Source organism: Hyla sarda, chromosome 10, assembly GCF_029499605.1.
Source record: "Hyla sarda isolate aHylSar1 chromosome 10, aHylSar1.hap1, whole genome shotgun sequence".
NCBI classification, from domain to species: domain Eukaryota; kingdom Metazoa; phylum Chordata; class Amphibia; order Anura; family Hylidae; genus Hyla; species Hyla sarda.
The window spans coordinates 47,674,135-47,687,033 of record NC_079198.1 but is presented as its reverse complement, the minus strand read 5'-3'; the positions used below and the strand labels follow the sequence as shown (position 1 = coordinate 47,687,033).

The 12,899-nt window shown below is 44.8% G+C and overlaps 1 protein-coding gene across 20 annotated transcripts in view; it reads left to right on the top strand.

Annotated features, from left to right (window-relative positions):
• Positions 1–12,899, top strand: part of PHLDB1 (pleckstrin homology like domain family B member 1) — a 727,524-nt gene that overhangs the window by 201,786 nt on the left and 512,839 nt on the right. The window contains exon 1 of one of the 20 annotated variants that reach the window (XM_056544038.1): positions 360–605. The exons of 17 other annotated variants lie outside the window; for them this stretch is intronic. In XM_056544038.1, coding sequence (XP_056400013.1) covers positions 509–605 — 97 coding nt within the window. In that variant the 5' untranslated portion in view covers positions 360–508. Of the gene's footprint in view, positions 1–359; positions 727–2,283; positions 2,378–12,899 lie in introns of those variants that run through there. 2 more of the 20 variants (XM_056544040.1, XM_056544041.1) reach the window with 2 other exon arrangements.

The following is a 12,899-nucleotide window of genomic DNA, read 5'->3' as shown; positions in this document are numbered from 1 at the left end:
GAGAGTGGGAGGGGAAGGAGGACAAGAAGGAATGCAGGAAGAGGGGGTGGGGGCAATAAAACATGAATACAATATACATGACGAGAGACTCCATGATTTAAGAAAATAATGTGACCTGCACTTTATATAGGGATGTAATTGACAGCAACACTATCCATGTCTGACCATATACATCCTCATATATACACAATCCATAGCTGACTGTATAACCTCACATATACACAATAACAGTCTGACTCTTTACTCCTACATATACACAATCCATGTTAACTGTATACCCTCATACACAGCTGACTGTATACTCTGAAATAAACATAGCTGACTGTACATATATTTATGTATTTATTTATAGCTGACCATATACCCTCACATACGTAAACACTCACAGCAGACTGCACACCCTAACACACAGGGGGAAGGAGTGATTCAGTGCACGGAGCTCTGGGTGGGACGGAAGGGGGCTGTGGAGCTGCTGGTATCATCCCTCCCTTTCCTGCCCCTTGCATGGATGGAAAGTAAACGCGACTGTGATTGGGTCACCTCCCCGGGTGTACGGCCACAGCTGTGGATAGGAAAGAAGAAAGAGAATAATGGAGCTGGCACCGGTATGTAATATATGAGGGCGCCTGAACTCGACGCCGGGCATGTGTGTGTGACCCCAGAGGTTTCAGGCTGCCCAGAAGTTTACAGAGTGTTCGCCTACCGTAAATATCGTACCGAGGGGTGGTAAGTACGGGCTCATCCAAGACAGGCACAGCACCGGGCACACTCCTGTGCGGCTGATGTGCCAGTCATTGCTAGTCCCCAATCCTGCATGCCAGGAAAAGAGAGGCTGGCACACCGGACTGAGACACACTAGGGTAAAACTTATTAGCGGGGCACATACAGTCTGAATTGTCCGTTTCTCATGTGGTTGGATCCAGTCTGTTATTTTTTGTTATTAGCCATTTCAGTTTGTCTTTAGTGTTCAATACGATTAGTGATCCATGGACTTTAATTTTATTCCCAGATACCCCTCTCCTATCATCTATAGGACCCTCACTATCCTATAAGGTACCCTCTATATACTGCTGCCCCCAGGCACATGAGTGCCCAGTACTTTCCTTCCTATGAGCCTTCTAAGGTATCTGCTTTCAGCAATGCCTAAATATACCAGCTCCAAGTATATATAAACGTCTGGAAATAAGCAGTGTCTCATATGGTTGGGCTTGTGTCTCCTGTAGGGCAGTGGTCTCAAACCTGCGGACCTCCAGATGTTGCAAAACTACAACTCCCAGCATGCCCGGAAAGCCAAAGGCTGTCCGGGCATGCTGGGAGTTGTAGTTTTGCAACATCTGGAGGTCTGCAGGTTGGAGACCACTGCTGTAGGGGATGCCCTGTGACTGGTACTGTGGTCCATAGCATGCCACCCTGTATGCAAGCTGCTATAGGGGCCTTCTTCATAATTGAAACTTTCTTTGTTCTTGAAGTATGTACTTAGGGCAGTGGAATGCTGACTCATCTCCTGTGTCATTCTGGAAAGTGAGGTAGTGGGATGAAGATTTGAAGGATAGTGGCAATTCCAATGGATCTGGACATGTTGGCAACCAGTGTGCCTGCTACTTTTGTCTGCATTGTAGTAGTGTACTGCTACCGTGTTTCCCCCGAAAATAGGCCCTAGCTGGATTATCGGGGTGGGCAACATCTGGAGGTCCGCAGGTTGAAGACCACTGACTTAGACAATGCCCGGGCTGCAAATATTAAAAAACAAACTTTAACTTACCTTCGTCCTCCGTTCCCCCGTTGCTAAGGAACTGGCCTCACTGTCCTCCGAATGTTCTCGCTGGGGTTCTGGGGATGGGAACTAGAGATGAGTGAACTTACAGTAAATTTGATTTGTCACGAACTTCTCGGCTCGGCAGTTGATGACTTATCCTGCATAAATTAGTTCAGCTTTCAGGTGCTCCGGTGGGTTGGAAAAGGTGGATACAGTCCTAGGAAAGAGTCTCCTAGGACTGTATCCACCTTTTCCAGCCCACGGGAGCACCTGAAAGCTGAACTAATTTATGCAGGATAAGTCATCAACTGCCGAGCCGAGAAGTTCGTGACGAATCAAATTTACTGTAAGTTCACTCATCTACAATGGGAACGTCACAGACCCTTCAGGCTATCACCGGCCGCAGCGATGTCCCACCTCGGCCGATGATGGGCTGAGCCCACTGTGATGTAAGAAACCGGCCTGCTTCTTACATGACAGTCGGCTCAGCCTATCATCGGCAGAGGCGGGACATCGCTTCGGGCGGTGATAGGCTGAAGGCTCTGTGACGTCCCAACACCAGGAAGCAGCAAGAACAGCGGAGGGACCATGAGGCCGGTGCCTTAGCAACGGGGGACGAAGGTTAAAGTTTGTTTTTTAATATTTGCAGCCCGGGCACAGGAATACAAAGTACAGCGCAGCGGCTGATAATTATTTGGCAGGGGGAGAGAAGCTGCGCTCGGGGGTGACAAATGATTAGTACCCCGATGTGGGGTGCAGCGCTTGGCTGATAAACCGGCGGGGGGAGAGGGACGTGGGGGGGGGGGGGGGCAGAGCTGCGCCCATCACATGATGATAATGGGGGGGTGTAAATACCGTGGAACCGCCATGTTGTTCAATGTACATACGGTACCGTAAATAAATCAGCCCTACCCTGAAAATAAGTCCTAGTGTGTTTTTTGTGACTAAAATTTATATAAGACCCGGTCTTATTTTCGGAGAAACACGGTATGTAAAGTGAAGCCCTGTTGTATTTATGGGCAGATCACCCAGTGTGCGCTAATAGAAAATGATTCCAGTATGTCAATAGGTTGCCCACAACTCCCTGATAATAAATGCTGGACAGCGTTGTCCTAATCATGAATCTTCTGCATGTTTTGTAAGATTGGTGGCATATCTGTAATGAATAAAGCGATTTTATATTATTGTTATTTTTTAGGCTATGGCTACAAAGCAACACGGATCTCCTGATATTAAAGTGTAAGTCCAGCATTGGTCTCTGGCCCATTTTGCAATGATTGGTGCAGAGAAATGCAGTTCACTGAGGCAACTGTACGATTCCCAGCGAGTTACGTACACAAGCCATTTTCTGCTGAACAAAACATGCTGGTCTGGTGTGATTACCTCAGCAACTGCATGACCTAGCGTGCGCCGCATTTCTTTTCACCAATCTTGGCAGAACAGGCAAGAAACCAACTCTGGACTTGCTCTTTAATGTCAGGTGATACATATCGCCTTGTAGCCCTTGCTTAAATATAACAATACCGCAGATACGTCATTTTGCAAGTTGCTTTGTGATCGCATTGGAAATCATTTGATGCAACACTGCAATGTTTGTGTCGCATTCTTAAGTTGCTGTGTAGCTGTAGCCTAAGAAAAGGTGGCAACATTCAAAAATAATTTTTTGAGGTTATTTCCCTCCTCCCGTGTGGATCCTTTCCCATTTTTGGTAAATAATGACACGTGGGAACAGATCTGAATGTCAGTGGGGGAGATTTATCAAAACCTGTCCAGAGGAAAAGTTGCTGAGTTGCCCATAGAAACCAATCAGATCGCTTCTTTCATCTTTGAAAAGGCCTCTGAAAATGAAAGTGATCTGATTGGGAGGTTTTGATAAATCTCCCCCAGTGTGTGCAGAAATCTACATTGTCCCAAATTGTCATTTTGCATTAGCATGGAGGTTACATCACTCCAGTCTACTCCAATATACAGAAGACTTCAGTGGAGTGACAGTAGATACCAGTGCCTGAAATTACAATGTGAAGGAATTGTAGGTAATGAAGTACAGTGATCCTTCAACTTACAATGGCCTCAACATAAAATAGTTATAACATACAGTGGTCTTCTCTGGGCCATTGTAACTTGAAACCAGACTCAACATACAATGCTATGGACAGTCCAGATCTGTAAAAAAGTGTCCATGGCTAGAAGAACTGACCAATCAGAATGGGCATTTACTGGTAAAACACCTGTATTACTGAAGTGTACGCACTGACTGGCTGTCTGGTAGCCCCACCCTACAGTACAGGGTGGTACTACATGTTTTGTGCTACTCTTTATCTGTGCCAAGGTTAGCTGCTCTTTTGGACACCAGGTAAGGGTGGCTCCATTTTACTTTAGGAAATTGCGTGTACTGTGCAGGACCCCTTAAGGACTCAGTGTTTTTCCGGTTTTGCATTTTCATTTTTTCCTCATCACCTTCTAAAAATCATAACGCTTTCAATTTTGCACATACATTTCCATATGATGGCTTTTTTGCGCCACAAATTCTACTTTGCATGGACATTAGTTATTTTACCAAAAAATCCACGGTGAAATGGAAAAAAAATTAATTGTGCGACAAAATTGAAGAAAAAATTTCATTTTGTAACTTTTGGGGTCTTCCGTTTCTACGCAATGCATTTTTCTGTAAAAATGACACCTTATCTTTATTCTGTTGGTCCATATGGTTAAAATGATACCCTACTTTGATTTTGTCGTACTTCTGAAAAAAAATCATAACTACATGCAGGAAAATGTATACGTTAAAAATTCTCATCTTCTGACCCCTATAACTTTTTTTTATTTTTCCGCGTACGGGCCGGTATGAAGGCTCATTTTTTGCGCCGTGTTCTGAATTTTTCGGTTCCATTTCTGCATTGATCAGACTTTTTGATCGACTTTTATTCTTTTTTTCATGATATAAAAAGAGACCAAAAATACGCTATTTTGGAATTTTTTTGCACGTATGCCATTGACCGTGCGGTTTAATTAACATTATATTTTTATAGTTCGGACATTTACGCACGCGGCGATACCACATATGTTTATTTTTTTTACAGTTTTTTTTTTATGGGAAAAGGGTGGTGATTCAAACTTTTATTAGGGAATGGCTTAAATGACCTTTATTAACTTTTATTTTCACACTTATTTGCAGTGCTATAGCTCCTATACTGATCTTTTACTCTGATCCCTGCAAAGCCATAGCTTTGCATGGATCAGCGTAATAGGGGGTTGATTGCTCAAGCCTGTAGCTCAGGCTTGGAGCAATCAAACGCCGACCAGACACCATGGAGTAAGGTAAGGGGGCCTCCGCTCGCGTCCTAGCTGATGGGGACATTTCGATTTTCCCCATCAGCCTGACTGAGCTGCCGGGAAGCTTTTACTTTCGTTTTAGACGCGGCGATCAACTTTGATCGCCGCGTCTGAAGGGTTAATAGCGTGCGGCACAACGATCTGTGCAACACGCTATTAGCCCAGGGTCCCGGCTATCATAAGCCACCGGGACCGACCTGGTATGACGTGGGGGCACGGCATGACCCCGTTTTAAATACCGGGACTGGGCGCAGGGCATACAGGTATGCCCTGCGTCCTTAAGAGCTTAGACAGTGATTTACAGCTTCCAGCAGCTATTTCTTACTTTTATATTTAAGGATTAGCTTAATTTGTATTCGTTATCTACTTATTTTTCTTTAATCCTCACTTTTTTCCTGTTTTTGGATGACATTTTGGTGGCTTCTGAACCATTTACCAGGTTTCCATAGAGTTATAGTCTCAACATACAACGGATTCAACATACAATGGTCATCCTGGAACCAATTAATATTGTAACTTGAGGGACCACTTGACATTGGTTATAACATCCTCTCTCTGCAGGGCATGTTGGGAGTTGCAGTTTGCATTGTTGCATGCAGACCACTGTTCTGCAGTCTGAATGTAAACAATGTCGACAAATTGAAATAAAGTTTATAAGAATGTTATATCACTCATAGCTATACAGAAACTTCTAAACCAGAGTTCTTAAAAGTTTCTGAGAATAATTCACTTTAAATCCTCTTATTTTAAATATTTAAATATCACAGTCACTGGGGCTCATAGAAGGTGGTCATGTGTACCCATATATAGCTTCTTTTTGTGTATAAAAAAAAAGGCACTTCCTGCAGTAGTGCTTTCCTCTTATCTGATATAATAAATAAACCTAATAAACCAGTACATATTTGTTTGCATATTTTAATTACAGCATGTAAGAGTTGGTGGGAGGGTGATGCATACACCAGGACTTTATTACTACGTGACAACACATCCCTTTAAGCCAGGTTGATCTAGTTGTGCTCTGGCTTTTCTTGTCTGAGCAGAATTTTTTTATAACCCCAGGGCAAGCATTTGTTAGGAAACGTTTAAAATAAACAACACAACGTGGCTGGAATGGGAGGCGAACCCTGGAGCTCTGTGACTTGTCTAGTAAGTATTTTTGAACAACTCCCTGCAATTCCTCCTGTATCCACATACTGTGGGCCGTGGGTGTCTCCCAGCAATATCTACAAACAGGAGCATGGTTTTAACATTTTTTCATTTGAAAGCTTAGACTTTGTGTGGTATTTATTCATAGAACAGTCCATTTAAATAGGTTTCCAGATATATACACTGCTCAAAAAATAAAGGGAACACTTAACACCATGTAACTCCAAGTCAATCACACTTCTGTGAAATCACACTGTCCTCTCAGGAAGCAACACTGATTGACAATCAATTTCACATGCTGTTGTGCAACAGGTTGAATTTATAGGCAATTAGCAAGACACCCCCCCATAAATGAGTGGTTCTGCAGGTGGTGACCACAGACCACTTCTCCGTTCCTATGCTTCCTGGCTGATGTTTTGGTCACTTTTGAATGCTGGCGTACGTTCACTCTAGTGGTAGCATGAGACGGAGTCTACAACCAACACAAGTGGCTCAGGTAGTGCAGCTCATCCAGGATGGCACATCAATGCGAACTGTGGCAAGAAGGTTTGTTGTGTCTGTCAGCTACCTCTGCCTTTGTGGAGCACTGCCAGAGCCCTGCAAAATGACCTCCAGCAGGCCACAAATGTGCATGTGTCCACTCAAACGGTCAGAAACAGACTCAATGAGGGTGGTATGAGGGCCCGACGTCCACAGGTAGGGGTTGTGCTTACAGCCCAACACCATGCAGGACATTTGGCATTTGCCAGAGAACACCAAGATTGGCAAATTCACCACTGGCGCCCTGTGCTCTTCACAGATGAAAGCAGGTTCACACTGAGCACATGAGACTCCGTGGAGAACGTTCTGCTGCCTGCAACTTCCTCCAGCATGACCAGTTTGGTGGTGGGTCAGTAATGGTGTGGGGTGGCATTTCTTTGGGGAGCTGCACAGCCCTCATTGTGCTTTCCAGAGGTAGCCTCACTGCCATTAGGTACCGAGGTGAGGTCCTCAGACCCCTTGTGAGACCATATGCTGGTGTTGTTGGCCCTAGGTTCCTCCTAATGCAAGACAATGCTAGACCTTATGTGGCTGGAGTGTGTCAGCAGTTCTTGCAAGAGGAAGGCATTGATGCTATTGACTGGCCTGCCCGTTCCCCAGTCCTGAATCTGATTGAGCACATCTGGGACATCATGTCTCGCTCCATCCACCAATGCCATGTTGCACCACAGACTATCCAGGAGTTGGCAGATGCTTTAATCCAGGTCTGGGAGGGCATCCCTCAGGAGATCATCAGGAGCATTGTAGGGAGGTCATACGGGCACGGAGAGGCCACACACAACCTCATTTTGACTTGTTATAAGGACATTACATCAAACTTGGATCAGCATTTAGTGTGGTTTTCCACTTTGATTTTGAGTTTGACTCCATATCCATTCCTCCATGGGTTGATAAATTTGATTTCCATTGATAATTTTTGTGTGATTTTGTTGTCAGCACATGTAAAGATGATACGATTAGTTCATTCATTCAGCTCTCGGATGTGTTATTTTAGTGTTATTTTTTGAGCTCTGTATATTGATTCACATAAACAACATGTCTACTTTTATATTTGCATCATAAAGTTGACATGTTTCTACTTTTTGAAGACATTAGAGGGCTTCAAAGTAAAGCAACAATTTTCAAACTTTTCACAAAAATGTCAAAATTTTTAGGATCTTAGTTAAAAATCCCCCATAATTGACCCCATTATGAAAACTGCACCCATCAAAGTATTCAAAATGACATTCAGAAGTGTGTTAACCCTTTAGGTGTTTCACAGGAATAGCAGCAAAGTGGAGGACAAAAATCTAAATCTTTTTTTTTTTTTTTTTTTTTTTTTGCACTAACATGTTCTTGTAGCCCCATTTGTTTCATTTTTACAAGGGGTAAAAGGAGAGAAAGCCCCCCAAAATTTGTAACCCAATTTCTCTCTAGTGAGGAAATACATCATGTGGATGTAAAGTGCTATGTGGGTGCACTAGTGGGCTCTGAAGGAAAGGAGCGACATTGGGCTTTTGGAGAGCAAATTTTGATGAAATGGTTTTCGAGGGCATGTCTCGTTTAGGAAGCCCCATGGTGCCAGAACAGCAAAAAAAAAGTGTTGGACCACTTTTTGTTAAAGTTGGACGTGAAAATGGAAATTTTTTTTTTTTCACTAAAATGCTGGTAACAGGAGAAAATGCCCCCGAACTTTGTAACCCCATTTCTTCTGAGTGTGGAAATACCCCATATGTGGACATAAAGTAGAGAAGAGAAGGAGCGAAATGTGGCTTTTGGAGAGCAAATTTAGCTGAAATGGTTTTTGGAGACCATGTCACACTTACAAAGTCTCCATGATGCATGGGCAGTGGAACCCCCCACATGTTACTCCATTACGGGAACTATACTTCTCAAAGAATGTAATAAGGGGTACAGTAAGCATTTACACCCCACAGGAGCTTGACGAATTTTCGTTACAGTGGCTGTGAAAATGAGAAATAAAATTTGTAATTTTCACATTCCAAATATCTGTCAGACACCTAAATACTCACTGTAGCCCCTATTACTTTCCTTTTGGGGTGTAGTTCCCAGAATGGAGTTTTTTTTTTTTTTTTAGCGTTTATGTCGAAACCCCTGTAACTATCAGCCATTCCAATACAAATCCCCAATTTAGGCCTCAAATGTACATGGTGCGCTCTCACTTCTGAGCCCAGTTGTTGGCCCACAGAGCACTTTACATCCACAAATACTCCCGAGTATATCCCATATGTGGCACTAAACTGTTGCCTTAAAATATGATAGGGCTCCAGAGCGATGACCAATAGCAGATCGGGGGAGGGGGTTAACGTTTGGTTCTCCCGCTCTGCCCACCCACTGTGGTCCGGACAGAGCGGGGGAACTGACGGTGATCGGTGCCGAAGGTCCTCTTACCCATCGGCGGCGATCAGCGGGCGGCGATGACGTGCAGCTGGCTCCGTGCTGCAGACTACGGAAACCGGTGAGTTACCTAGCAACATCTGGTGGGCTACAGTTTGAGACCACTATACAGTGGTCTCTAAACTGTAGCCCTCCAGATATTGCAAAACTACAACTCCCAGCATGCCCAGACAGCTCTTTGCTGTCTGGGCATGCTGGGATTTGTAGTTTTGCAACATCTGGAGGGCCACAGTTTGGAGATCACTGTGCACTGTTGCAAAACTGCACATCCCAGCATGCCCAAACAGCAAACAACTGTCTCGGCATGCTGGGAGTTGTAGTTGCGTACCTCCAGCTGTTGCATAACTACATCTCCTAGAATGCCCTTCAGCGATCAGTACATGCTGGGAGTTGTAGTTTTGCAAAAGCTGGAGACACACTGGTTGGAAAATACTGAGATAGGTAACAGAACCTAACTGAAGGTTTTCCAACCAGTGTGCCTCCAGCTGTTGCAAAAGTACAATTCCCAGCATGCACAGTCTGTCAGAAAATGCTGGAAGTTGTGGTTTTGAAACAGCTGGAGCTTCGCTCCCCCCCCCATGTGAATGTACATTAACACAGGCGGGTTTATAGTGAGTTTCTTGGCAAATTTTTCACTGCAGCGCAAACTCCTAGCGGGAAACTCACCGTAAAACCCCCGTCCATGTGAATGTACCCTAAAAACACTACACTACACTAACACATAATAAAGAGTAAAACACTACATATACACCCCCTTACACTGTCCCCCCCCCCCCCCCAATAAAAATGAAAAACGTATCGTACTGCAGCTGTTGCAAAACAACAACTTCCAGGATTTCTGGACAGCCACTGACTGTCCAGGCATACTGGGAGTTTAGCAACAGCTGGAGGCACCCTGTTTGGGAATCACTGGCATAGAATACCCCTATGCAATCCCTATGTTAGTCCTCAAATGCGCATGGCGCTCTCTCACTTTGGAGCCCTCTCGTATTTCAAGGAAACAGTTTAGGGCCACATATGAGGTATTTCCGTACTCTGTACGTAGAGAAATTGCACAACAAATTTTGGGGGCCTTTACCCCTTATGAAAAGGAAAAGTTGGGGGCTACACCAGCCTGTTAGTGTAAATTTTTTTTTTTTTACAATAACATGCTGGTGTTGCCCCATACTTTTTATTTTCACGAGCGGTAAAAGGAAAAAAAATACCTCCAAAATTTGTTTGGAAATAGACCATATGTGGGCGTAAAATGCTCTACGGACGCACAACAAGGCTCAGGAGTGAGAGCGCACTATGTACATTTGAAGCCTAATTTGGTGATTTGCACAGGGGTGGCTGATTTTACAGCGGTTTTGACATAAACACAAAAAAAATAAATACCCACATGTGACCCCATTTTGGTAACTACACCCCTCACTGAATGTAACAAGGGGTATAAGTGAGCCTTAGCACCCCACAGGTGTATGACAAATTTTCATTAAAGTTGGATGGAAAAATGAAGAAAAAAAAAATTCCCACTAAAATGCTGGTGTTGTCCTAAATTTTTCATTTTCACAAGGGAAAATAGGAAAAAAAAGCTCTGCTGGCACACTATAATGCTCAGAAGAGAAGGAGCACCATTGGGCTTTTGAAGAGAAAATTTGTACGGAATTGAAGGCCATGTGTGTTTACAAAGCTCCCATAGTGCCAGAACAATGGACCCCCCCGCCATGTGACCTCATTTTGGAGACTACACCCCTCACAGAATGTAATAAGGGGTACAGTGAGCATTTACGCCCCACAGGTGTCTGACATATTTTTGGAACAGTGTTCCGTGAAAATGAAAAATTAAATTTTTCATTTGCACAGCCCACTGTTACAAACATCTGTAAAACGCCAGTGGGGTGTATATTTACTTTACATGTAGCACTTTACATCCACATATGGGGTATTTCCATACTCAGAAGAAATTTTGGGGGTCATTTTCTCCTAGTACCCCTTGTAAAAATTAAAAATTTTGGGGGAAAAACAGCATTTTATAAAAAAAAATTTTTCATTTACACATCCAAATTTAACAAAAACACCTGTGAGGTGTTAAGGCTCACTGTACCCCTTGTTACGTTCCTTGAGGGGTGTAGTTTCCAAAATAGTATGCTATGTGTTTTATTTATTTTTGCTGTTCTGGCACCATAGGTGCTTCCTAAATGCGACATGCCCCCCAAAAACCATTTCAGCAAAATTTGCTTTCCAAAAGCAAAATGTGACTCCATTGTAGTTCGCCCGCAGAGCATTTTACTTCCGAACATGGGATATTTCCATACTCAGAAGAGATGGGGTTACACATTTTGGTGGGCATTTTCTCCCATTACCCTTTGTAAAAATGTTTCCATTTACACATCCGACTTTAACTAAAAGTTGTCAAAAATGGTATTCCATGTGGGGTTTTTTCTGCTGTTCTGGCACCATAGGGGCTTCCTAAATGCAACATTCCCCCAAATACCATTTCAGCAAAATTCACTCTCCAAAATCCCATTGTTGCTCCTTCCCTTCTGACTAGGGATTTCCCGATACTGGTATCGGGGCCGATACTAGCCATTTGCATGGTATCGGGGACTCGATTAATGTCCCCGATACCTGGTGCCGCTCTGCTGCCCCATTCTCCCGTCCTCCGGTCCGCATCATGGTGTTCCATGGAGATGCATGTGACACACAGTCACTCCGCCTCCTCCCCTGCGCCCAGCGTAAGGCTACGCAGGAAGCATAGTGACCTGTATGTCACATGCTCCTCCATAGGACGACACAATGCGGACCGGAGGACGGGAGAACGGGGCTGCAGAGCAGCAGCACCCGACAGAGGAGGTGAGCTGCCTGCAAGGAGGGGGCTGCTACTAATGTCTAAACGGGGGGCGTCCTGCTGCTGTCTAAATGAGGGGGCCCTGCTGCTGTCTAAATGGGGGGGGGGGGCCCTACTGCTGTCTAAAGGGTGGGGGGAGCCCTGCTGCTGTCTAAAGGGGGGGCCCTATCATGCCCCCTCCCGTAGGCTTACATTGAGGGGCGGAGCGTCACGTCACACGGGGGCGGAGGCGTGATGTCACACGCCGCCGACCCTGTGGTCGCCGGTAATCAGACCCGGAGCGAACACGCTCCGGGGACTGATTACAATCGGGGTGCCGCGTGCAAGATCACGGGGGTCCCCAGCGGCGGGACTCCCGCGATCAGGCATCTTATCCCCTATCCTTTGGATAGCGGATAAGATGTCTAAGCACTGGAGAACCCCTTTAACTCCCTCATTTAGACGCCACGATCAACTTTGATTGCGTCATCTAAAGGGTTAATGCCAGGCATCACGGATGTTCGGCATTAACTGCGGGTCCTGGCTGCTTACAGCAGTACCAGGACGCAAGGGTGTACCCTGAACCTCCCCTTTAAAAACAGCTTACCAAAAGTGAAGTTTGGAGGTGGGAACAGTGGCGTTGCTAGGGTGGGTGTCACCCGGTGCGGTAAAAAATGTTGTCACCCCATACCCCCCAAAGTAATTTTTTTTAGCTTGTTGTGAAGGATGCCAAGGGTGTAGCACATTGCTGAAAATTATTTCCAGTATAATAATCAAATATACCAACTGCCACAGAATGGGACAGTGCAAAAGGTGAGTGAGTGAGAGTGAATGGTGGAGTGGGAGCTGACCGCTCCCATTCCACACATCTAGTCTCTGCAGTACACTTTCTTGCATTGCTGGGGTGATGCCATTGCA